At 43.8% G+C, this 23,596-nt stretch overlaps 1 protein-coding gene across 1 annotated transcript in view; it reads left to right on the top strand.

Annotated features, from left to right (window-relative positions):
* The window catches only part of ADSS2 (adenylosuccinate synthase 2), a 123,717-nt gene that overhangs the window by 89,726 nt on the left and 10,395 nt on the right, over window positions 1-23,596 (top strand). Inside the window, exons 9-11 of the mRNA XM_040429440.1 lie at window positions 4,248-4,402; window positions 4,533-4,657; window positions 4,736-4,833. Of these exons, the coding sequence (XP_040285374.1) occupies window positions 4,248-4,402; window positions 4,533-4,657; window positions 4,736-4,833 (378 nt within the window). The remainder of the gene's footprint in view (window positions 1-4,247; window positions 4,403-4,532; window positions 4,658-4,735; window positions 4,834-23,596) is intronic.

Genomic DNA, 23,596 nt, shown 5'->3' with positions numbered 1-23,596 from the left:
GAGAATTATTGGGGCTGTCATGACGATGTGCAGGTCCCAAAATGTGCCCTCTCACTAGTGGCAATGCTGCATTTCTACACTGTGATCTCTGGCCATGTGATGATTGTCACAGCCGAAGGCCCCTTGCAGACTAGCGTTCCTCCCGCGGCGAGTCCGCAACGTAGCTCCCGGCCTGACCTCCCAGCGCTGCCGAGGGTCACATAGCATTATATTGATTTATGATGCTATGTAACTTTTACAGTTCTGGAATGTATTGGATAACACTGACATAATGCTGTCCGTGTTATCCAATACATTCCAGAACTGTAAGGGTTACATAGCATTATAAATCAATATAATGCTATGTGATTCACGTCAGTGCTGGGAGGTCAGGCTTGGGTACTGTGTTGTGGACTCACTGCGGGAGTAAAGCTCGTCTGAAAGGCGCCAAAGTCACCATGTAGCCCCAGGCTTATGTAACCTGTGGTTATGTAATAAATGGCCATTTGGGACAACCACTTTGCACCCCTCATCGCAGACATGGTGAGCGGGAGAGGTCGCAATTAGGGAACAAAGTTTTATGCGAATCGACTTTGGATGTTTTATCCGAAGTCTATTCGCTCATCCCTAGTCGGAATAACGACTGTACAAGTGTCATAGACACCTGTACAGACAGTTTTTCTCCCTAAAAAATGTCTAGTGCGTATGAATACACACAATGATTTAACTGCCAATCCATTCATGGAACAGGGAAGCACGCGGCACTGCTGACTGCTCATGAAGTGCCAGTTACAGCATGGCGGGAACAGAGCCTCTGCTGAGTAAAGACCATGTGCCCAGGTGATGTCACACTAGATGTGCCAGCGTGCCCTGCAGGCTTCTGTCTGCTGCCGGGAGCTGAATGTGGAGGTTTATGAATGGAAAAACTAATAGCCAAGAGGCTAAAGAAAACCTGGTTTCTGACCCTTATGTTACAACAAAAATTTGGTGACTAAAAAACTTCATTTGGCTCACAACTTTTCAGATTAGGAGCCAATGGCTCCTTGATGTTTTTTTGTTGTTGTCTGGAGCACTGTCCCCAAATAAATGCTAGGTGCCATAATCCCTACCATACCCGAACCCATAAAAACTCCTTAATAATGATATAAAGCTATTCGCCAAACTACTGGCTTTAAGGATCCAACCTATGCTACCCTGACTGGTCTCTCCAGACCCGGTTGGTTTCATCCCGGGACACCAAGGCTGAGATGGGACAAGGAGAATGATAGATTTGCTACAGCTATCGGAGTCCTCTGGTGCACCTACCATATTTGTTTCACTCGATGCTGAAAAAGCATTTGATAGAGTGCACTGGGGGTTTCTGCAGGCTGTGTTTGGGTTTTCGGGTCCCATATTGACTGCTATAATGAACCTTTATTCCACTCCATCCTTACGGGTTCTAGCATCGGTCTTCTAATCTAAATGTATTAATATATCGAACAGGACTCTGCAAGGCTGCCCACTCTTGCCACTGGTGTTTGCATTGGTGATGGAATCCCTAGCAGCAAGGATCCGCGCGGATCCACTCGTTACAAGGATCCCGATCGACCCTTTCACATACAATCGGCTTATATGCGGATGATGTTATATTAACTCTTATACACCCGGAAACGTTGCTTCCAGCTGTATCTGCATTATTAGATGAGTACGCAAGTGCCTCTCTATATAAATTTAAATATTACAAAGTCACACATTCTCCCCTTCTCTATACCAGACCCTCTTAAAAATCTCCTGCTGGATCAGTTCCCTTTCCATTGTCATCAGAAAACCTATCATACTTGGGTATTCACCTAACATCCCGTTTTAAAGGACTTAGTACAGTGTAACTTTTCCTTCCTACGGACTGAACTGTATTGGAAGATTATACTGAATATGCTTGGATAACCAGGATCAATGCTACCAGAATGCTAATATTGCAGAAAATACTTAATAAACTTGGGTGTATTCCACCTTTTGAGGTGGAATCTGCTTATGCAACAAAAGCTCTTTTCGAGGACTCATGGCTGCGGGGGGGGGGGGGGGGGGGCTCTCTCTTGACCATGCGAGCGGCGATGTGGACTTGGCAGCATTATATATGACACAAATCTCTTTTCCCCTACAATATCGGACATTCTCCTAGTTGCACTTACCTACATTATTCCGAATCTCTCCATTGAAGCATGGAAACGGGCAGGTCTATTACGCTTAGATCAGCTATTTGAGAACTCCGATATCAAAACTTTTGAAGCACTACATGATTCTTGTCAATTACCAAACTCCTGCTTTTACCAGTACCTACAAATTAGAGAGATGCTAAGAAATCTTCAAATACCTCTGGTTTAATCTCCCAGGCACACCCTGATAAGTAGATCTCTTAGTAGTCAAAGGGGACCGGGAAAAAAACTCTACTGCATATGAAGTCTTAGGTCCTGCCCTAGACACTGAATCTGGTTTTATGGTCAAATGGGAGGAGGAATTGGGCTATCATTAGTCGATTGAAGAATGTAGAGGCGCCTTTCATTGGTGGTGTCTGGCTCTAATTGTATTAATCACTGCGAACAAAATTGGAAAATCCAACTTGGATGGTACCTTACTCCGGCGCTTATAGCTCATATTGATCCCACTTATAACCCTGGTTGCTGGCAGGCATGTGGAGAGAGGGGCACCCCAATGCATATGTGGTGGCATTTCCCCATTATATCCTTTTTGGAAAGAAGTATTCAGACTTCTATAGAGAATTGTTGGGTTTCCTCTCTCTTCTCCATCACTGGCTATGCTTTCCATCGGAATAGGAGACTTCACGAATAATCATCGCTGGGTAGTGGCAGGAATATTAATGGCGGCACAACAGCTCATTACTACTTCATGGAAACTACCTATCACGCCAAGTATCTCGGCACTAATAGCCCTAGTCAACAGATATATGCAACATGAAAGTATATAAGCTGGTTTACATCAGGAGCGCACTCTGGTTTTGAAGAGATTGGAATTATGGAGTGTGTCACCTTTCACATCCAATATATACCGCCACTGGCCCTGTAATAATGCCTCTGGCTTTTCGCTGACACATAAATGGAGGAGACTTTGGTGAGTGGTTTTGTCAACACATGACTATTGATTTAATCTTTTAATTTTTATACTATAGGGCATATAGTTAATTTCACCATTCATGTACGGATCACTATTTTTGTGTTTTTTATTTTCTGTTAACATTTACTATTTAATACATATGGAAATAAGGTACAAACGTTTGAGATGTCAGACACTCTTTTCTTGTATCTATGCTTTTGTATTACTGACCTCATAAGGGGTTTATTCATATGAGTATTTGTTCTTGGAAAACCTAATAGAAATCTGAAAGAGATAAATAAATAACATAGCTATCAAATAGCACCTGCTGGCAAGAACCAGACTAAGCAAGTTGAAAACAGAACCAGATTCAGGTGCAAACCTGTTGCAAAGAAACAGCTTCAGACAAAGGTCAAACAAAGTTAATGAGAAACGGATAAGAGATTTCTGTTGCTGGTAACAGGAATATCTAGACACGGTACTCATCATGGCCGTCAGCGGGGTACATAACGATCTGATGCTCTCATCATTAATGCTAGGTGCATCAGGTACTATTGCAGCTGGCCATTGGCCACAAGTGCCCTCCTAAACGCAGTTTTATCACTGTCCTTACAGTTGCATACTGCGGTGAGTCGGGAGTGTGGCAGTATTTTGTGATGTACTATATTTGGTTCTGCTGGGGCGGTATTTTTTTTGATGTACTATGGTATTGCAGGCCCAACCAACTTCTGTTGTTCCTACCTACTTCTGTTGCCCCATCTTCTGTGTATTTGGACCCACCTACAACATGGGGCCCCTTTTGGTAAAATGTTTTTCCTTGCCCACTTTAAGTTCCCAGTCTTCCTTTGATGAGGTCTGAGATTATAGGTACAGATGAGTCTGTCTGCTGACTAGATTCAAAGAACAGAAGATGTCAGCTTGCGTACAATATTTTTTTATTTTTTTTTAAATCCTGTATCTCAAACGGCTGACCATTTGAGAAATTACCAATTAGAGTAAAATACAATCATTAAAAACGACCCCAAAGGTGTACGTAGCCTTTGAGAAATGTTTATATTCTGCATAACCTAACATATATATTAAATTTGGGACACTGTGAGAAAGGATATGCATTAATGGAAGGGGTTCCACCACAGGATGTTCAGTTTTAGTATGACTTTTTTTCAACTTTTGTTTTACAGGCACCTATCCGTTTGTGACCTCTTCAAATTGCACAGTTGGAGGAGTTTGTACAGGCCTTGGCATTCCACCTCAAAGCATTGGGGATGTTTATGGAGTGGTCAAAGCATACACTACTAGAGTTGGTATTGGTGCCTTTCCAACTGAGCAAAATAATGTAAGTTGTCAATTGTTCACTAGTTTTGCCTAAACCATTCACAATTTAAACTTGTCAGATTGCTTACATTTGACAGTGAGTTGAAATTTGTAATTCAAGTTTTATATACACATTTGATGTTTCTGATTAGGATATTGGAGATATTCTACAAACTCGAGGACATGAGTTTGGAGTTACTACTGGAAGGAAGAGAAGATGTGGATGGTTGGATCTGGTTTTGCTCAGATTTGCCCATATGATCAATGGATTTACAGCGTAAGTTTGTTGGACAATATACATTCAGTACTTGTATATTGTTTGATTGTTGAAATAATAACCTTTGTTCTTTTATAGGTTGGCACTTACAAAACTTGATATTTTGGATGTCTTTTCAGAAATTAAAGTAGGTGTTTCCTACAAATTAGAGGGTGTAAAGATACCTCACTTTCCAGGTAAGTTTTGCAAATAAAATGACTATGGGTTGATGTGGAAGAAATAATGTTTTTGTGGATCTTAATCTCTCATGTGTAAAATAGATCAAAACTAGTAACCTCATTTATCTTTATAAAGTCCACTGGATGTTTCTCCTATTAAGACTAGACCTCCACAGTGACACTGGGTCACCTGAAAAATATTGAGATTTGTTTTGTCTTGTGGAATGAGATTATTAGATATGCGGCTGTTTAGTTACTTTTTAGCCTTTTTTGGCCTTTTTCAAACTGGTGCTACTGGTGAGAAGTACGTGCTCGTAGAAGAAGCGTGCGTTCGCACTGCACTGTAGGTGAGCCTGCTGCTTGTACAGAATCTCCAGCTTGAAAGGTAAAATTTCAACGAGTTTGCACATCGTGGATCAAGTAGTGCAGTGACAGACTGTTCTGTTGCTGCAAGTCCACAAGAGTTTCTTGCCACATAAGAATGGCTGAAATGGGAGGACAGTCTCATGGACATTTTTTAGCACCTTTGCAAGTCAATGTCCTTTTTTTTTTTTTTTTTTTTTTCATCATATGCACCCTGCAGGAAGCATGTTTGCTCCAGATTTTGCTGCCATTGTTACTGACCCTTGTGCCCATTTGGAGTTGGTGGAGAGGCAGCGAGCAACATGTTTGCTTATTGATGCACTTTAGCAACTGATCGGCTGTGAGGGTGCTCTCGCCCAGGCTGTTTTAATTCTAACATGGCATTGCTTCACTTTACATATATTATAGGAGTAAGGGGGAGTGGAAGCAATTCTCTTTTGTGTGTTTGTTAGTAGCTGGAGTATGTTGATTGAGGAAGACGTAGAGGAGGCGTATGGGATGAGAACCGGACTGACACAACCTTAGATGGGTCATTTGGACCTGACCTTGTTGCTATGGTGCTGTGTAGCCACTTCATATACTGTCACTGCCCATAACATCTACTCCAGGTGCCCATAGTGGCATGTGCCTTGCTATACAGCCACAAACACAAGTCAATGTTCTACACCACGTGAGTACAAGGCAGGCATGACTTTTTTTGAGAATTAATGAAAGCTAGGTATCTTCCAGCAAATCTAAGCATACTCCAACAGATCTCTAAAGGCAGCGAAATCGGCTAAGTGGTACGGCAGTGACTGCATCACTAGCTACTTAGCCAAGTGGGAGTTTGGCTTGCACACGATCAGATTACCGAGTACGTATAGAGGTTTCCTGGCCACATGTTCTGTTATCAATGTCTGTAGACAAAGTGGAGGAAGATGAGTAGTCTGAGCGGGAAAAGCAGTAAGTGATGATGACTATGACAAGGATGCTGTACTGCATGTATATGCAGGCTGGCTGCTGCAAAGGAGACCATGAGAAGGACACTATTTCTTTTCTTTGTCACCCAACCTCTGTGCTTTTCCTGAGAAAACTCTGATCTACCTATTTAAATATGTCCTTATAGTGTCCCTATAGTCTCCCTACTACACCTACAGTGTGTTTCAGAAAGTTATACAGTTAATACGGTTGAAAAAAGTCCATCAAGTTCAACCAAGGGATAGGTGGGGACGCAAATCCCAGAAGGAATTAAAGTCTGTAGGCAGTTTTACTATTTTCAAATCTTCTTTTAGCCTTGTACTAAAATAAAAAAAATAAGTTTCCACCCATCAATCTGAATGCTATACCCCATAATGAGAAAGTGAAAAGAACATTTTAGAAATGTTTGCTAATTTTATTAAAAAAGGAAAAAAAAACTAATTTTGTAATGACATTTGTATTCAGGACCTTTGCTATAACACATGAAATATAGCTTTTGGGGGCCTCCCATTTCTCTTGATCATCTTTGAGCTGTTTCTACCAGAGCTCCAGATGGCAACGAAAATGGTCGCAAATGCGACCTAGAATTGCTAAATGGCAACAAGACTTTGTAGTCCTGTCGCCATTTGCGCCTAGACCCACCGCTGCTCTGCTGCTTTCACAAACTGACATGGCACGCGCTGCTCTCAGCGCGTGCCATGTTCTCAACAACACAGGGGAGAAGGAGGCAGTCCATCCCCCCCTGTACTGCTGCTGCCACCAATGGGCTGATAGCAGGGAGGAGGAGGGAAGGGGCTATGGCCCCCGCGCCACCAATGAATATCGTTTATGCTTAATACAAACGCAGGCTGCGGGTGCCAGACATATCCCATACCCGGCACCCAGCCTCTATGACTGCGCGCTGCGTTCCGCCGTTATTAACCCCTCAGGACTTCCTAGAGCTGTCCACCCCTCTGAAATTGGGGAAGAAGGGCCTTGCTAAGAGAGGAGACCAATTGGCCAATGGTCACTGTGGCTGAGCTCCAAAGATCCTGTGTGCGTGCAGAAGAGAGAAACTTCAGAATTGACGGGAAGAAGCCTTTCCGAAGTAAAAAAAAGTAATGAAAGTTTGAAAAAAAAAAAAAAACAATTAAAGGAGAAACAAGATTGTCTGGTCTGATGAAACCAAGATAGAACTTTTTGGCCTCAATTCTAAGCATGGTGGCGATGGAACCATGCTGTGGGTGTGTTTTCCAGCATTTGGGACCGGTCAGGGTTGAGGAAAAACTGATTGGAGGAAAGAACAGGTATATTCTTAATGAAAACCTGATCCAGATTGCTCTGGACCGCAGACTGGTCCAAAAGTTAACCTTCTAAAGAAACAATGACCCTAAGCACACAGCGAAGACAACACAGGAGTGGCTTAGCGACAACTCTGAATATCCTTGAGTGGCCCAGCTAGAGCCCTGACTTGAAAATGCCTGTACACTGACGTTCCCCATCCAAACTGACAGAGCTTTAGAGGATCTACAGAGAAGCATACAGTAGCTGAAAATTCCCAAGGCAGTGTGAAAAAAGTTAAAGGATCTGAAAACTTTCCGAATACTGTATATTACTGGTTTGTGTCAATAATTGCTTTATGGCTGGGGCGTGGCCTGACAATCAATGTGATCAGACCCATGGTTTAGAGCTCTCTGCTGTTATCCTCAGGCTACCCATTTAACCTACCAGAACTGCTCTTCTTTCATCAGTATGGATTAATTTTCACCTCTGCTGCATACTAGTTGGTGTTCAGTGGTGACTAAAAGATGGTTAAAGGAATGAATCATCTGAAACCGGATCACGGCGGAGGACCAAAATGGTGCAGATTGTGAAGCATGGGAAGTAGCTGCGCCCTTCTGAGAGAGAGGTAGCAGTCAGGCTTGAACGCTTGTCTGCGTAAGACAGAGGGTTCGGCGATGACATTCAGGTCGATATTGAGGAGAGGGTGGTAAAGCATATCCCCCCTATGACTATTGCTAAGGACCTCAGTTGTTTTAAGGCACTGCAGTCTAATGACCCTGTGACTGCGACATCGAAGAATGCAATGCTGTACTGCCCTATCTGAATTATACAATCAAGTTGGCGGTATTCAGGAGAAAGTACTTATTTGTCATTATCTTCAGAAAGTAGCAGAACGCACCTCTGTGGTGGGACATAGTCAGATGTTGTTCACTCGTTACAGAAAGACTCCTCCGCCCAATCATTGTCCAAGGCGGACGATCTAGAAAATAGGCTTTGCCGAAATAATGTTTTATTAGTGGGGATCCCTGAACACACAGAGGGATCTGACCCTACTACTTATTGGCAAAGTCACAGAGCCCCACCCGTTTGCCGCTCTGGTCCTCTGGTCGACCACATAGACCTGTATTGATAAAGGTGTTGCTCTACAGGGATTGAAGCATGATTAAAGAAAGCTCAAGCATTCCACCGAATATTGAGCTCAATGGCGGCAAAGCATAGTTTTTTCCGGATTACTCTGTAGAGATCCAGAAGAAGAGAGCACAGTTCTTAGATATAAAGAAACTTCTGTGACAACTTGGTGTTCAGTATTCTATGATCTATCCTGCTAAGCTCCATCTGTTGGCTTTGGGAACTACTACCGTATTTTTCGCCCTATAAGACACACTCTCTCCCCCCCCCCCCCCCCCAAAGTGGGAGGGAAATAGCATTGCGTCTTATGGGGCGAATGCTGCATTTTGCCGAATTTTCAATGATATGCCGAGCGGCGGGTATCATCATTATAAAACCAGATGCGACCCCCACCCCCTGTATTGGGGGTCATTCACACTACAGAGACACTGTTATGGAGGGGATCTGTGGATGACACATAGCATAGGATGCTATATATGTGTCATCCACAGATCTCCCCCCCCCCCCCATAACAGTGTCACCCACAGATCCCCCACCATAACGGTGTCACCCACAGATCCCCCACCATAACGGTGTCACCCACAGATCCCCCACCATAACGGTGTCACCCACAGATCCCCCACCATAACGGTGTCACCCACAGATCCCCCACCATAACGGTGTCACCCACAGATCCCCCACCATAACGGTGTCACCCACAGATCCCCCACCATAACGGTGTCACCCACAGATCCCCCACCATAACGGTGTCACCCACAGATCCCCCACCATAACGGTGTCACCCACAGATCCCCCACCATAACGGTGTCACCCACAGATCCCCCACCATAACGGTGTCACCCACAGATCCCCCACCATAACGGTGTCACCCACAGATCCCCCACCATAACGGTGTCACCCACAGATCCCCCACCATAACGGTGCCACCCACAGATCCCCCACCATAACGGTGCCATCCACAGACCACCATTAGTTAAAACTTTTTTTTTCTTCTTATTTTCCTCCTCAAAAACCTATGGGCAGGTGCGTCATATAGGGCGAAAAATACGGTATGTTCTTTGATTTGCTAAAAGACACACTGAGATGGCTGGACACTCACGAGGCTCAGATCCGTCAACAGTCTGCTGGTTGAAGCTGCAGTTCTAGTGTGCCTGGTAATGGAGTTAAGGAAAATTATAGCAAGGCCTCCCTTGCTGCCTACACTACAGTGGATCTGTTTTGAGTCTCTTTTCACAGATCCCTATGTTGGGTTATACACTGCACCTTATAACGTCCTCACTGTTAAATTAGCTTTTTATAAATTTGCTTTATGTGCTGGCTGCGTTAATGCTGTATGAGGGCGGGACTCTCGCTGGTACTGTTTACAACACTTTTTTTTTTTATTTATTTATTTCCCCCCCCCCCCCCTACTGCTCCCCATGTATGTCTGTTGTGGCCTGCTATGCTGTTTGCTATGATACTTCGGTCTGTATGCCTTGTATTGTTGTGCTCGGAGGTCACGGTTATGGGGGAGCTGCGAATGTCACTTGTGAGGACACTGAATGTCACTGTTATGGGGGGGGGGGGGGTCTGTGGATTTCTGTTATGGGAGCACTGCGGATGTCCCCATTATGGGGGCTCAGTATGAGTTATAATGCTTATGCAAATGACCGTGATTGGCCTAGGAATCCATGTGCTGGTCCATGTGTCGCCCCAAATTTTTCGGGGATAGGAACGGGCCTCATGCACACAAAGTTTTGCAGTCTGCAAGTTGCAGATCTGCTAAGTAAGGATACTGTCTGTGTGATTTCATTTTATTTATTTTTTTGCAGACTCAGACGTCTATGGGTTTGAGGTCTGCATTTTGAGGACCATAATAGGGAATGTTCTATCTTTTGCAGAACTGACAACTGTGGAAAGCACACAGATGGCATGCATGTGCTTTCCACATCTGTACGTCAGTTCCACAAAATATAGAACATGTCCTATTCTGGTCCTCAAACCCATAGAAGTCAATGGGTCTGCAAATAAATGCGGATCGCAAAACGACAGTATCCTTATTTAGTGGATTTGCAACTTGCAGACCGCAAAACGGATACAGTTGTGTGCATGAGGCTCTAGATACACACTTCAGAAGGCAGTATCATACAATATGAGTTGAAATATGAGTTTGATCAAAACATATAAAATATTAAAATGCTATCTATAAATTGAAAACAAAAATTAAAAACAAAACAATACAGATGGTTGTATTGTTTTCAATGCATATCAGTGAGCACATGAAAAAAATCGCACTTGCTGCTTGTAATCTTCCCAAACCACTCCAGGCAATTTCAATCTGTGACCATGTTACTGCGAAAAATATATAAACCAATGTTCCTGTGTACTAGAGTCATAGTATTGTAGTCGTCAAATATAAATAATAGTCACAGAAAAGTCGCACTTGAATGTTTCCCGATAGGTCGTATCACATTGCGCATGTATACTGCTCGCATAAAGTCTTTCCTTAATCTCCAATTTCGCTGGTGCAAAAAAAGTCTTTATGTAACTCGGAAATTTTCCGGTGGCTTGGCGAGGGGCGAGCAGAGCGGAGAGTTGTCGGCGTCTCGCGTCGCACTCCTCCAGCCAAAGAAGCACAAGTCTCGCGAGAGTACACGTGTTTTTCAACCGTGATGTTACCTTAGTTGCTGTATGTTCGAATGCTGGGAACGGAGGTATTGTAATTGTTCTTTCCTTTCTGCGTTATTTCTTCAAAGTTCTTTCTGTATGCCCATACAGTTCTTTTTGGAGGACTTTTTTGCGGGTGCGTCCACCTTTCTGCCAGACCCAATATTCTACCAGATATTATCTCTAATTGGATCCAAATTACAAAAACCTGGTTCTCCAGATTTTCCTCAACTCAAAGAGGGATTGTAGTATCCATGCGTTTTGTTTGCGATACTTATTGCGTTTTTTTTTTTGTATATGTGTGGTTTTTTGGCTAAATGATCCTCTTAATGCGGTATACTACTGTATGTAGTGGAATTTAAATCTACGGTTGCTTATAGTCAAAAACATAAATTATTATTCATCATATTGATAGCATACATAAAAAGTATACATCGCTGTACACACAATGGATATATGTATACAGACCCCCATACATGCAATTCATAAATGAGTGACAAGATAACCCAGATGTCATATCATAGTGTCATAGAGAATTATTCATTATTTGATGAGTATTGATCAATACTGGGACCCTCACCTAGAAGGAGAACGGAGCGGAGAAAAGTTGAGGAGGGCGCACTGCGCATGTGCGGCCGACAATGGGGGCATATCCTAGCAATATGCCCCCATTGTCTAAGATGGGATGACCCCTTTAACTTCCATGGAAGTTACAAGAACAGCCAAGTAAGTGTGCATGCTGGCAGTTGTAGTTTCACAACAGCTGGAGCGCTGAAGGTTGCTGACTACTGCTATAGATCATATATTCTGGAGCAGACAGACAATAAACAAACATGTTTTTAAAACGGCAATATTTAGAGGGTGGTGAGAGGGCTCAACAGGGGTCCACTTTTGTGTCTTGGCTTAGGGTACTTTCACACTTGCGTTTTTCTTTTCCGGCATAGAGTTCCGTCCTAGGGGCTCTATATCGGAAAAGAACTGATCAGTTTAATCCTCATGCTTTCTGAATGGAGAGCATTCCGTTCAGGATGTCTTCAGTTCCGTCTTTTTGACTGATCAGGCAAAAGATAAAGCCACAGCATGCTACGGTTTTATCTCCGGCCAAAAAAAACAGCATGAATGCCGGCATTTTTTTTCCATAGAAATGTATTAGTGCCGGATACGGCATTCAAAAAACCGGAATGCCGGATCCGTAAAAAAAATTAATCAGTTTTTCTGGATGACGCCAGAAAGACGGATCCGTCTTTTTAATGCATTTTTCTGACTGATCAGGCATTTTTAAGACTGATCAGGATCCTGATCAGTCTTACAAATGTCATCAGTTAGCATACGTTTTGCCGGATGGATGGAACTGCTTGCCGGATCACTCTGCCGCAAGTGTGAAAGTAGCCTTAGAGGAACTGGCAGTCAGTTGGTTGCGGAATCATCTGACATTTTGCGTGTTTTCTCCCAATTTTACTCTGAACTGTATAAAACTAGAGCCACATTTACACCATCTGATGGTGGATGGATCTCATGCTCTCTAATTCTAAAGATGTGACTTTACAGCAACATTTTCTTAAAGGGGTTTTCCAGGCTTTTAATATTGACAACCTATGCTCAGGATAGCTCATCAATATCAGATTGGCGGGGGTTCGACACTCTGCACCCACCACCAATCAGCTGTATGAGGAGCGCGCGGAGTGTGCACTTGCCGTCTCTTTCTTCCTGCTCACCGCTCAACTGCAACTTGATCCAGAGGACAGCAAAAAAAAATAAAAAACTGTAAGGTAGAAGCCAATTTTCCTCACTTTAGAGGAAAAAAAATCCTTCCTGACTCCCATCAATCAGAATAACTCGATCAACCACTTTTCGCTAGTAACTATAACCTGTAACGTTCTTTCCTCTAGACGCAAAGGATGTCCCCTCGTCACAGTCCTGGGTATAAATAGATGATGGGAGAGAGCTCTTTACTGACCCCTGATATATTTATACATAGTTATTAGTTGTGTTTTTTTTTTTTTTTTTAAGTGAATAACCCTAATTTTGATGCTCTTTCTGGGTACTGTAGTCCACCCATTCCTGTTATTACTTTAGTTGCCCTCCTCTGAACCCTCTCCAGCTCTGCTATGTCTGCCTTGTTTACAGAAGGCCAGAACTGTACACAGCACTCCATGTGTGGTCTGACTAGTGATTTGTAAAGTGGTAGGACTATGTTCTCACATCATGGGCATCTATGCCCCTTTTGATTCAACCCATTATCTTATTGGCCTTGACAGCAGCTGCCTGACACTTTTTTTTTTTTTATGACCGATCCCTTATGAATCCATCCTGATACAGCATTATTTGGTTATTTTCATTGAATTACTCCAAGATAGCATCTCTTACAAAACCTTCAAACTGTTTACCCACGACAGATGTTAAACTTACCGGCCTATAGTTTCCGGGCTCTGTTTTTGAAGCAGTTTTGAGTATTGGCACCACATTTGCTAAGCGCCAATACTGTGGAACACCCTGTCAATATAGAGTCCTTAAATATCAGAAATAAGGGACTGGCTATGACATTACTTAATTCTCTTAACTCTCTTTGCCATAGACCTAGCAGCAGCAGGAAGAAAGAAGGGAGACAGCACCTGCACACTGCACACTGCACGCGCCTTCTCTTTACACAGCTGATCAGTGGGGACCCCACCGATCTGATATTGATGACCATTCCAGGACTCCCCGGGGGGGTCCCACGGCAAAGCTATCCTACCTTTTAAATGCTGCTAAGGCATTTGAGAACCCCACTAGATGCTATCTGTGGACTATCTTGGAGAGAATGGGCTTCGGCTCATCTTTCATTCATTGAGTGAAACTCCTGTATGTAGCCCCTGTGACTAGAATTAAAGTGAACAATGCTTTATCTAATTCCTTCCCACTTGGGAGGGGCACCCACCAGGGATGCCCTCTCTCGCCATTGCGATTTGCACTGGCAATTGACTTCTTGGCGGACATTTTAGGGTCTTCTCTAGATATTGTGGGTTATAAATATGTGACTAGAGAGGGACATGCATCACTTTATGCAGATGATTTGCTATTATTTGTAAATGACCTTATAATGGGTATCATAGATGGCTTTATATATAATGGGTACCATAGATGGCTTTGGTAAATATTCAGGACTTACTATTAATTTGTTGAAATCAATGCTTTTGCCCCTGATATTGGGTGACAGTATATCACTTCATGACAATATAGTGATTCCACTGGTAGATAAGTTCAAATATGGGCGGGTTGTGGCTGGATGGTGGCCTGAGAGGACGCATTGCGTCGTGCTCTGGGTCCCCTGAGCCATTACCCTGAATATTACCCCTTCAGTCCGGGTACTTGACCCATATAACAGGTGCTGCAGCTCACCCTGACCTGCTTGTGTCTAGTGGGGTTCCAGTGGGGGCTCTGTCTGGACCACGGAAAGAACGGTCTTGGGTCCTCCACAATTACATTCACTTCAGAGATCATCTTCTGATCCTACTCCTCTTGATCCAAAATTCAAAGCAGTCCTGTCGGTTATCAACATCTGTCAGTCCATGTTGGTGCTGAAAGTGGATGAGCTGAAGCAGGACTTCGTTCTTCAGAAACACAACTTGCATAAATTGAGGGAACGTACTACAGAAACGGAGACTAATTTTGGATATGGAGGATGTTCGGTACCCAATTCTGGAGCTAATTGCGGATATGCAGTGAGAGGCGCGGGCCTCCGCAGATAAAATAGACTATCTCGAAAACCATCTGAGACTGAATAATGTCCGTATTGTGGGCCTCCTGGAAAAAAAACTGAAGGTGCAGATGCAGTCACTTTCCTGGAGACCTGGCTGAGGGACATCTTGGGCATAGCAGAGTTCTCCCTCTTTTTTTTGTCATTGAACTGGCGCATCGGGTCCCACAGACCAGGGCCGCCTGCGGGTTCCCCTAGACCAGGGCTGGCCAACCTGTGGCTCTCCAGCTGTTGTAAAACTACAATTCCCACCATGCCCTGCTGTAGGCTGATAGTTGCAGGCTGTCTGGGCATGCTGGGAGTTGTAGTTTTGCAACAGCTGGAGAGCCGCAGGTTGGCCAGCCCTGCCCTAGACCTCTCCTTGCAGACTCCTTAAAAGGGTTGTCTCACTTCAGTAAGTGGCATTAGGAAAAAGCACTAGCCTATGTCCTGGCCACCAGAGAGGCTGATGCTTTTTCCTATAGTGTGCAAGCACAACCACCACTGATTGCAGGATGGTCTGTAACCATGGAAACGAGCAGTATATAATTAACCAAGCCAGCAAAGGAGGCAATATGGATAATAATACATTAGTAAGTGGCTTGTATTAACTTTCTCTACATGATAAATGCAACTTACTGAAGTTAAACAACCTCTTTAATTTCCGTGACCGGGTGTAACAGCGACTGCTGTATGCCGCTGTTCCCCTGCTTATCGCCGTGGTCCCGGGAGCCGCACTCAGCGGTGACCTGTGGTCGGTGCTTTTGATGATTCCGCTCCACTGCTTCCACTCAGCCCTGGACACAGCATGAGGTCAGCTGGTTTCATGTTACACTGCTCTAAGGGCGGAGCTCATCACTCCATGGGCTGTGTGGATTAGGTCAGGTGACCTCACTGACCAACCCTGGCTCACTTGCAGGTATTTAAGTGGCTCAGCTCTCTTCCCAGATGCCTCAGTGTCAAGGTCCTTGAGTTTGCTGGTTCCTGATACTCTAGTGTGCTCCTGATTTATACTTCGTTCCTGGACTTCTCTCCTGTTGCAGACCCGATTGCCTGACCTTTTGCCTGTCTGACTACGCCTCTGCCTCATCCTTCCGTAACGCACTGTTGCTCCTGGTAACGATCCCGCCTGCCTAAATACGTGTGTACTTCTGGTACCTACCCAGGTATCTCCTGGTCCGCCTGGACCAGCCGCCACTGACTCGGGGGATTGCTCTGGACTAGCCCCTTGCAACTACCCTAACAGCTCAAGTCTATCTTCACCATCTGAGGTTCTAGTGAAAACCAGTTAGTTGCTTAGACATGCCCCTCCAGAGTATAGCCAGTTGGCGGCACAGTGAGTTCACACCTGCTGATCCGTGACACTGGGATTCTATTCTGTGAGCAGCCAGGCTTGAAGGCGAGGTCATGTACAACAACAGCAGGATTTCCTTTTCGGTCTTTTTACTCAGACAGTGCACTCAGCACGCAGGCGAGAAGAGCAATTCGTGACAAGAGATGCTAGTATGCAATGCTTTTTTTCCAAAGCTGAGAGTAATCAGTGGAGCAACCACAAGATTATTTACTTCTCCTTCTGAGGCCCTGGCCTGGGCCGAGGCAGACCTACAGAGGGCCCATGGCAACTGGCCCCCAAGAGAGGTTCGTCCTCCAGATTGAGTTCTCTTGTGGACTCCGGTTGTTTGCCTGAGAGGATTGCTGTCTGGTCCAGATGTCCATTGACTTTCCTAAATATGATTATGCTCCTGTACGGTTTGCATTTTCTTGCTATTACAGTTTTTGTTTTTTCATAGTACCCTCCTCCTGAGGGGAATGGGACTTGACAAATGATGATTTTGTGACTGTCCTATAACTTCGGTGTCTTAAAGGGGTTATCCAATATCCTAAACAGCCCACCGCCACTGCTGCTTCTCCCTGTATACGGATGAAAACATCCGGGGTGGGATGGGAAGCGTCCCCGTCTGCCAATGGCCGCTAGGGAGGCTCGTCCCCGCCTGCCATTGGCTTCTCCCCCCACCCCCACCGTGTCAGGACCCAGGTAAGTATATTCACTCTGAGGGGCCCCGCACATGGGGCTGTATATGATATTGGATAACCCCTTTAACATCCTTGATTAGTTGGTTCAGTTCAAGGTATAGGTCTGCACATTGTTTAGGGCTCTGTCACACTTGCGCTTTTCTTTTCTGGCATAGAGTTCGGTCGTCGGGGCTCTATGCCGGAAAAATCCTTATCAGGATTATCCCCATGCATTCTGAATGGAGATAAATCCGTTCAGGATATATTCAGTTCAGGACCGGAACGTTTTTTGGCCGGAGAAAATACCGCAGCATGCTGCGCTTTTTGCTCCGGTCAAAAATCCTGAACACTTTCCTTATCGACGGATCCGGAATAATAGCCCATTGAAATGTATTATTCCGGATCCGTCCTAACATCTTCAGTTGTTACGACGCAACGACGGATCCGGAAGTTGCGTCTGCGCCAGGAAGTAGGAAGGGCTTGGCTGGCGCGAAAACTTCCACTAGACAGCCCGCGCGTGAGAAGACAGGGCGTGAAAGAACCTCCTGGAGGTGAGTATTGTGTGTGTTTGTCCCTTGCATATTTTATTAGTTGTAAAATAAACTAGAAATTTTCGGATAAGTACCGGATCCGCTCATCAGTACACGACGGATCCGCTGTTTCGATGGATCCGTATGACGGATCCATCGAAACTGCACTTGATGTTGGCTTCAGGATTTCCGGATCAGTATCTTACCAAAAAAGCCGGAAAGACGCATCCGGAAAGAAAAAATTATGCGTTTTTCCGGTTCCAGCGTGTAATTCCGGCAAATGGAGTACACGACGGATCCGGACAACGCAAGTGTGAAAGAGCCCTTAGTGAGTTAGTGTCAGACAGGGCTATATTTTGTTAGACTTGTTGAATTCTCACAAGTTAAATTTTTTATTTTTTGTTTGTACCATATGAGTGGGTAGGTGAATTGGAAAGTCTACTGTTTGGTTTACGATAGGTTCTCTTCGGCTCCACTGCTAAAATTACTCATTCACTATGATGTCTCAAAGTATTATCATGGAACTTTGGGGGTCTTAACTCCAAATTCAAATGTTCTATGGTATTTGAGTGTGTTTAAAAAAGCATTCTCCACACCTTGTGTGTTTACAGGAGACACATGTAACAGGGCAAAAGGTCCTAGCCCCTCGTAGAGCCTGGATAGCCATAGGCTTCCATGCGGCTTACTCTAACATCTCAAGAAGATAATCTATCCTAGTATCTAAGCCAGTGGCGCTGGAGATAATCCAGGTATCCTGTGACCATTTTGATCTGTATCTTATTCAACACTGTTCATAGAATAGTTTTGTCTTTACTATTGTTAGCCTCCTCCTTTTAATGCTAGTCTCCTAGAGATCAAATCTCAAAATCTTCTTTCCCATCCAGCCCATTACTGTGCAATAATGCTCTTTTGGATGTCAACATGGGCCACAGTGGAGGTAGTGATACAGCGTATGTTGTGGTACGCTGCGCTGGGACTAGAATTGATCGACCATTAGCGTCTAGTGATCTGCTTATCTATGTTAAAGATGTTTCTGATACTTCTAGAGGTATCTTAGACCACTCTGCTGTGGTGCTCCAACTCTGTACCGGTCCCTCCCAAAAGTTTAAGATTTGGCGCATGCACCTGGCTTGGATCGATACTTCTATGGTAACTACTGCTGTAATCACGGCAAATAATGCATATCACCCTAAACCCTCTTGCAAATGGGATGCATACAAGGCTTGTGTTTGGAGGGCGTTCATAGCGTGGGTAGCTGTTCATAGAAAACAACTTAAACAGCGGGAGTCCCTGTTAACAACAGACATACAAAACACAGAAATTGTTTACACTAATGACCACCAAGAAATACATAATCGGAGATGGGTGTGTGTACAGAGGGAGCTCCTGTTGCACAAGGAGCAAACACAAAAAAATGCTTTTTGAGTACGGGGACAAGAATGGGGAGCTTTTGGCCTATTTAGCTCGTTCTGACAGGCCATGTGCGTCCATCCCATGTGTTAAGACTAGCGATGGTACAATATGCATGGACCCACTGGAGATTAATTCCATATTTAGCTCTTTCTATGCTATTCTTTACTGTTCCAGGAACCTTGCACCTGATACCGCTTCCAGTGCTTTTCTCAATACACTTACTATACCACGACTTAGGGCTCTTTCGCATGATTGTGTCCCTTGCTGGAATCATGCTCCATGTGTGAGAGGAATTTGTACAGTCTGGACTCCAGAAGTGCATGCCATTATCATGATTGATAATGCTGTGTCCCTCTGTGTGACCTTTCTGTAATGGAATCATACTGACAGCTTTGTGTCAGTATGATTCCGTAACATAAAGGTCACACAGAGGCTCACAGCATTATCAATCATGATAATGGCATGCACTTCTTCTGTAGTCCAGACCGCACGATCTCTCACTCACTCACTCACTCACTCACTCACTCACTCACACACACACACACACACACACACACACACACACACACACACACACACCAGGCGGTTCTGTTACATGCTCCCATTACAGTGGATGATGTTGCTGAAGCTATTGGCACCCTCCCATTAGGGAAGACCTCTGGCCTAGATGGAATTACTTGGGATTGGTATAGAGCCAACTCTGATAGGGTAGCTCAAAAATTATGTGACAAGTATATTACTGCATTATCCCAGGGCTCCCTCCCAGACTCACTGAAAGGTGCTTTGATTGTGGCCCTACTTAAACCGCGGAAGGATCCTCTGCTGCCTGATTAGTATCGCCCTATCCCGCTCCTTAACTCTGACTTTAAAATTCTGACCAAGATAATGGCCGTGAGGCTGAACAAACTAATATTGCCCCTGATCCTCCCCGACCAAACTAGTTTAATGCCCGGAAGGACAACTGATATTAATATCCAGAGGTTATGTTGTGTCCTTAGATAGCTGCAAGGCTTTCGATTTAACTGAGTGGCCTTACCTCTGGGACTTGTTACCAATATTTAATATCTGACCTCTGTTCTGTAAATGGGTGAGGCTGCTGTATGATTCCCCCAGAGCCCGCATTAGAAAAGATTTAGATGTATTCAGCCCTTTTCCACTATGATGGTTTCCCTTATCCTCCCCATTATTTTGCCTGTCGATTGAGCCCCTCGCATTCACTATCCTTAGTTCCCCAACCATCAAGAGAATTGTTTGATGCTCAATAATGGAGAAAGTCTTTATGTACGCGGATGAGGGTCCTTCCCTGCTGGCTCTCCTACAACTTCTGGAGATGTTTCGGTCTTTCACTGGTATTCGAGTAAATTGGGACCAATCTTCCCTTCTTCCTATGTCCTCCAATTATCAATGTAATTCAATACTTCCAGTCAATATACCAATTGTGCATTCTGTAAAGTACCTAGGGGTGTTAGTCCACACGGGGGTGTCCAAATCTGGGGAAAGAAACCTTGAACCATTACTAAAAAGTACTGAGGCAAGGCTGAAGGCTTGTGATCACATCTCTTACACTTATTAGTAGGATTAATCTTTTCAAAATGATTTATTTCTTGTTCCTCTTTCATATTGCACCTGTAATCATTCCCAGAAAGTTCTTTAAATTACTGAATGCCATATTAAGTACATTTTATTGGCAGGTCCTCGCTCCAAGCTTTAGATTAGCTACTCTACAAGCACAAAAAATATATGGTGGGCTTACTTCCCCTAATATGTACTATTATTTCTTCGCATCCCAGCTGGTTTATGCGCATTGGTGGGTTGACACAGATTATAGCAATGTAGTGACTACGCTGGCCGGGGCTTTCCTGGGATCATATGAGAGCTGGCTCCTATCATCTTCCCCTTGAGACTATTGCCCAGGTTTGGTCTAAATTGCAGGAATTATTCCAGAGTACTAGTGTTGATGTATATTCCCCTAGAGCTCAACTTTGGGCTAACCCTAGAGCAGGTGTTAAATATCAGGCAAATTTATTTCCCACTGCTAATGGTTTTCTCACCTTTTGTTGATTTGAGACAAATATGGGATTCACCAACACTTTTTCTTTCACTACCTCCAACTACAAGGGCACAGTTTGGGTCATTGGCTGTTACAATGACCCCGACCAAACAGGAGGATCTTTTTGGCACCACGGACCTTTCTAAACTCGTAACCAGAGCCTACACCTCTACGGCAATCTAGTGGGGCCAAGCCCTTTGAGAAATCTTATGTTAATTGGTTAAGGTTACTTTCACACTAGCGTTTTGGCTTTCTGTTTGTAAGATCCGTTCAGGGCTCTTAAAAGCGGTCCAAAACGGATCAGTTTTGCCATAATGCATTCTGAATGGAAAAGGATCCGCTCAGAATGCATCAGTTTGCCTCCGTTCAGTCACCATTCCGCTCTTGAGGCGGACACCAAAACGCTGCCTACAGCGTTTGCTGTCTGCCTGACGAAGCGGAGCCAAACAGATCCATCCTGGCACACAATGTAAGTCAATGGGGACGGACCCGTTTTCTCGTACACAATCTGGTACAGAAGAAAAGATGGCATTTTTTTAAATAATAAAAAAAAAACATAAGTTCTAATATTTAGGTAATTGTGTTTCCTCCAGTATTCAGGATTATGTTAAAGGGGTTCTGCACTTTGTTTAAATTGATGATCTATCCTCTGGATAGATCATCAGCTTCCGATCAGCTGGTTGAGAAGGCCGCAGCGCTCCAGGATGAAATTCAGAGTGGAAACATAGGTTAAGTTGCCTCTATCTGTGATTGGACGCGCTAACTTTGTTAACCCCTTTTACACTGGTCCAGTTTTCACCTTCCTGCCCAGGCCATTTATTTGCAAAACTGACATGTTACTTTGTGGTAAGAACTTTGGAACACTTTTACTTATCCAAGCCATTCTGAGATTTTCTCGTAACACATTGTACATTATGACCAGTCATAAATTTGAGTCAATATATTTCACCTTTATTTATGAAAATATATATAAATATATATATATTTTACAAAAAACTGGAAAAATTCACAATTTTCAAAATTTCTATTTCTCTGCTCTTAAAACAGAAAGTGAAAGAGGAAATAGAAAATTTCCAAAACCCACTTTTTTAAACACCATTTCTGTTGTGAAGTCTTTTTGTGAGGCTTACATAGTAGAAACCACCCATAAATGACCCCATTTTAGAAACTACACCCTCAAGCTATTGAAAACTGATTTCACAAACTTTGTTAACCCTCTAGGTATTCCACAAGAATTAAAGGAAAATGGAGATGACATTTCTAAATGTCACATTTTTGGCATAACTGAACTGGTCCTTTAAAGTGGATTTTGGAAATTTTCTTAAGAATTGCTTCTAAAATTCTAAGCCTTCTAATGTCTTTAAAAAATAAAATGTCCAACATAAAGTAGGCATATGGGATATGTAAAGTAATAACTGTTTTGTGAGGTATTACTATCTGCCTTAAAAGCAGAAAAAGTCAAATTTTTCTGTAAAGTTGGGATTTTTATTTTTGTAAATAAAGGTGGTTTATATTGACTCAAATTTACCACTAAAATGAAGTACAGTGTGTCACAAGAAAACAGTCTCAGAATAGCTTAGATACATAAAAGCATTCAAAAGTTGCACGCCAGATTTCCAAAAATCGGCCTGGTCACGACGGTGCAAAATGGCCCGTCATTAAGGGGTTAAAGAGGGGGGGCTTGTGGGAAATTTGGGAAACGATGGATCGCCTTGATAGGCAAACCTGGGCTGGCCTCTGTAGCTTTGCTGCTGTCCTTGTGTTGTTGACTTGGTACTTGGGTGACCTCTGCGCTGCGATTGGCCAGCCCTACAGCCTGGGAGAAGGAGACTCCCAGGAGAACAAGAGCAGTCTCTGCCCAGTATAACTAAGTCCCCGAAGATAACGGAGGATATTGCGGTAGAATGGAGCTGCACCAAGGGATAATAGTAAGTGCAGTGAGATCCCTGGGTGCTGCTCTACATATCATGATACTTAGTTCAGAATTTCTTGCCAGATGAAAGGTCCTCTTTAATACAAATCCCGGAGGCGGGTGCTGACGGGGAGCTGCGATTAGCGGCAGTTAACCCCTATTCCATTCACATTTTTTAACCAAGTGGAATGGATTTACAAACTGGGCACCCTACAGGCTCATTGACTAAATATTGAGTTTGACTTAAAGCTGCGTTTGATCTAAATCCTGAAAGTAGCCGATGATGGGGGTCCAACTCCCTATGGTTTCGATGTGTTTTTAAATGTGAACTATGAGTGAAGGAGCCGGGAAACTAGAACTGGAGTCGGCGGTGTATAGTTTGGATGTTGTGGTTAGGTGTAGTGAATGGCAACAATCTGTACCACGTGGTTGAAAAATGTGAATGGAATAGGGGGAGCCACTTGCTGTTACGTACATGTGACCTTCTAAAAGTATGAATGGGGAACTAGGTGAATTATAATATGAAGCACTTCAGTCACCTGTAGCAATTACAAGTCAACACCAGGAGCTCAGCTTAACCCAGCACTAACAGTCTTTCAAACTTGCAGACTTGTGTTCTTTTTGCCTCATTGTTCCAATATTGTATGTGAGTGAGCAATAGAAGTCATACTCACAAGTCGCTGGTACAAAACCTTTTGTTTCTTTTATTTCTTTACTTCATTCCAATGTAAAATGGTACATCATGAGGGACCTGGAGACAGACATCGTTCACACATCCTCCCCGTGGCTTC

Source organism: Bufo bufo, chromosome 4 (genome assembly GCF_905171765.1).
Source record: "Bufo bufo chromosome 4, aBufBuf1.1, whole genome shotgun sequence".
Lineage (NCBI taxonomy): Eukaryota > Metazoa > Chordata > Amphibia > Anura > Bufonidae > Bufo > Bufo bufo.
Note: the sequence above shows the minus strand (reverse complement) of the source record. Positions and strands in the feature narration are given on the sequence as shown.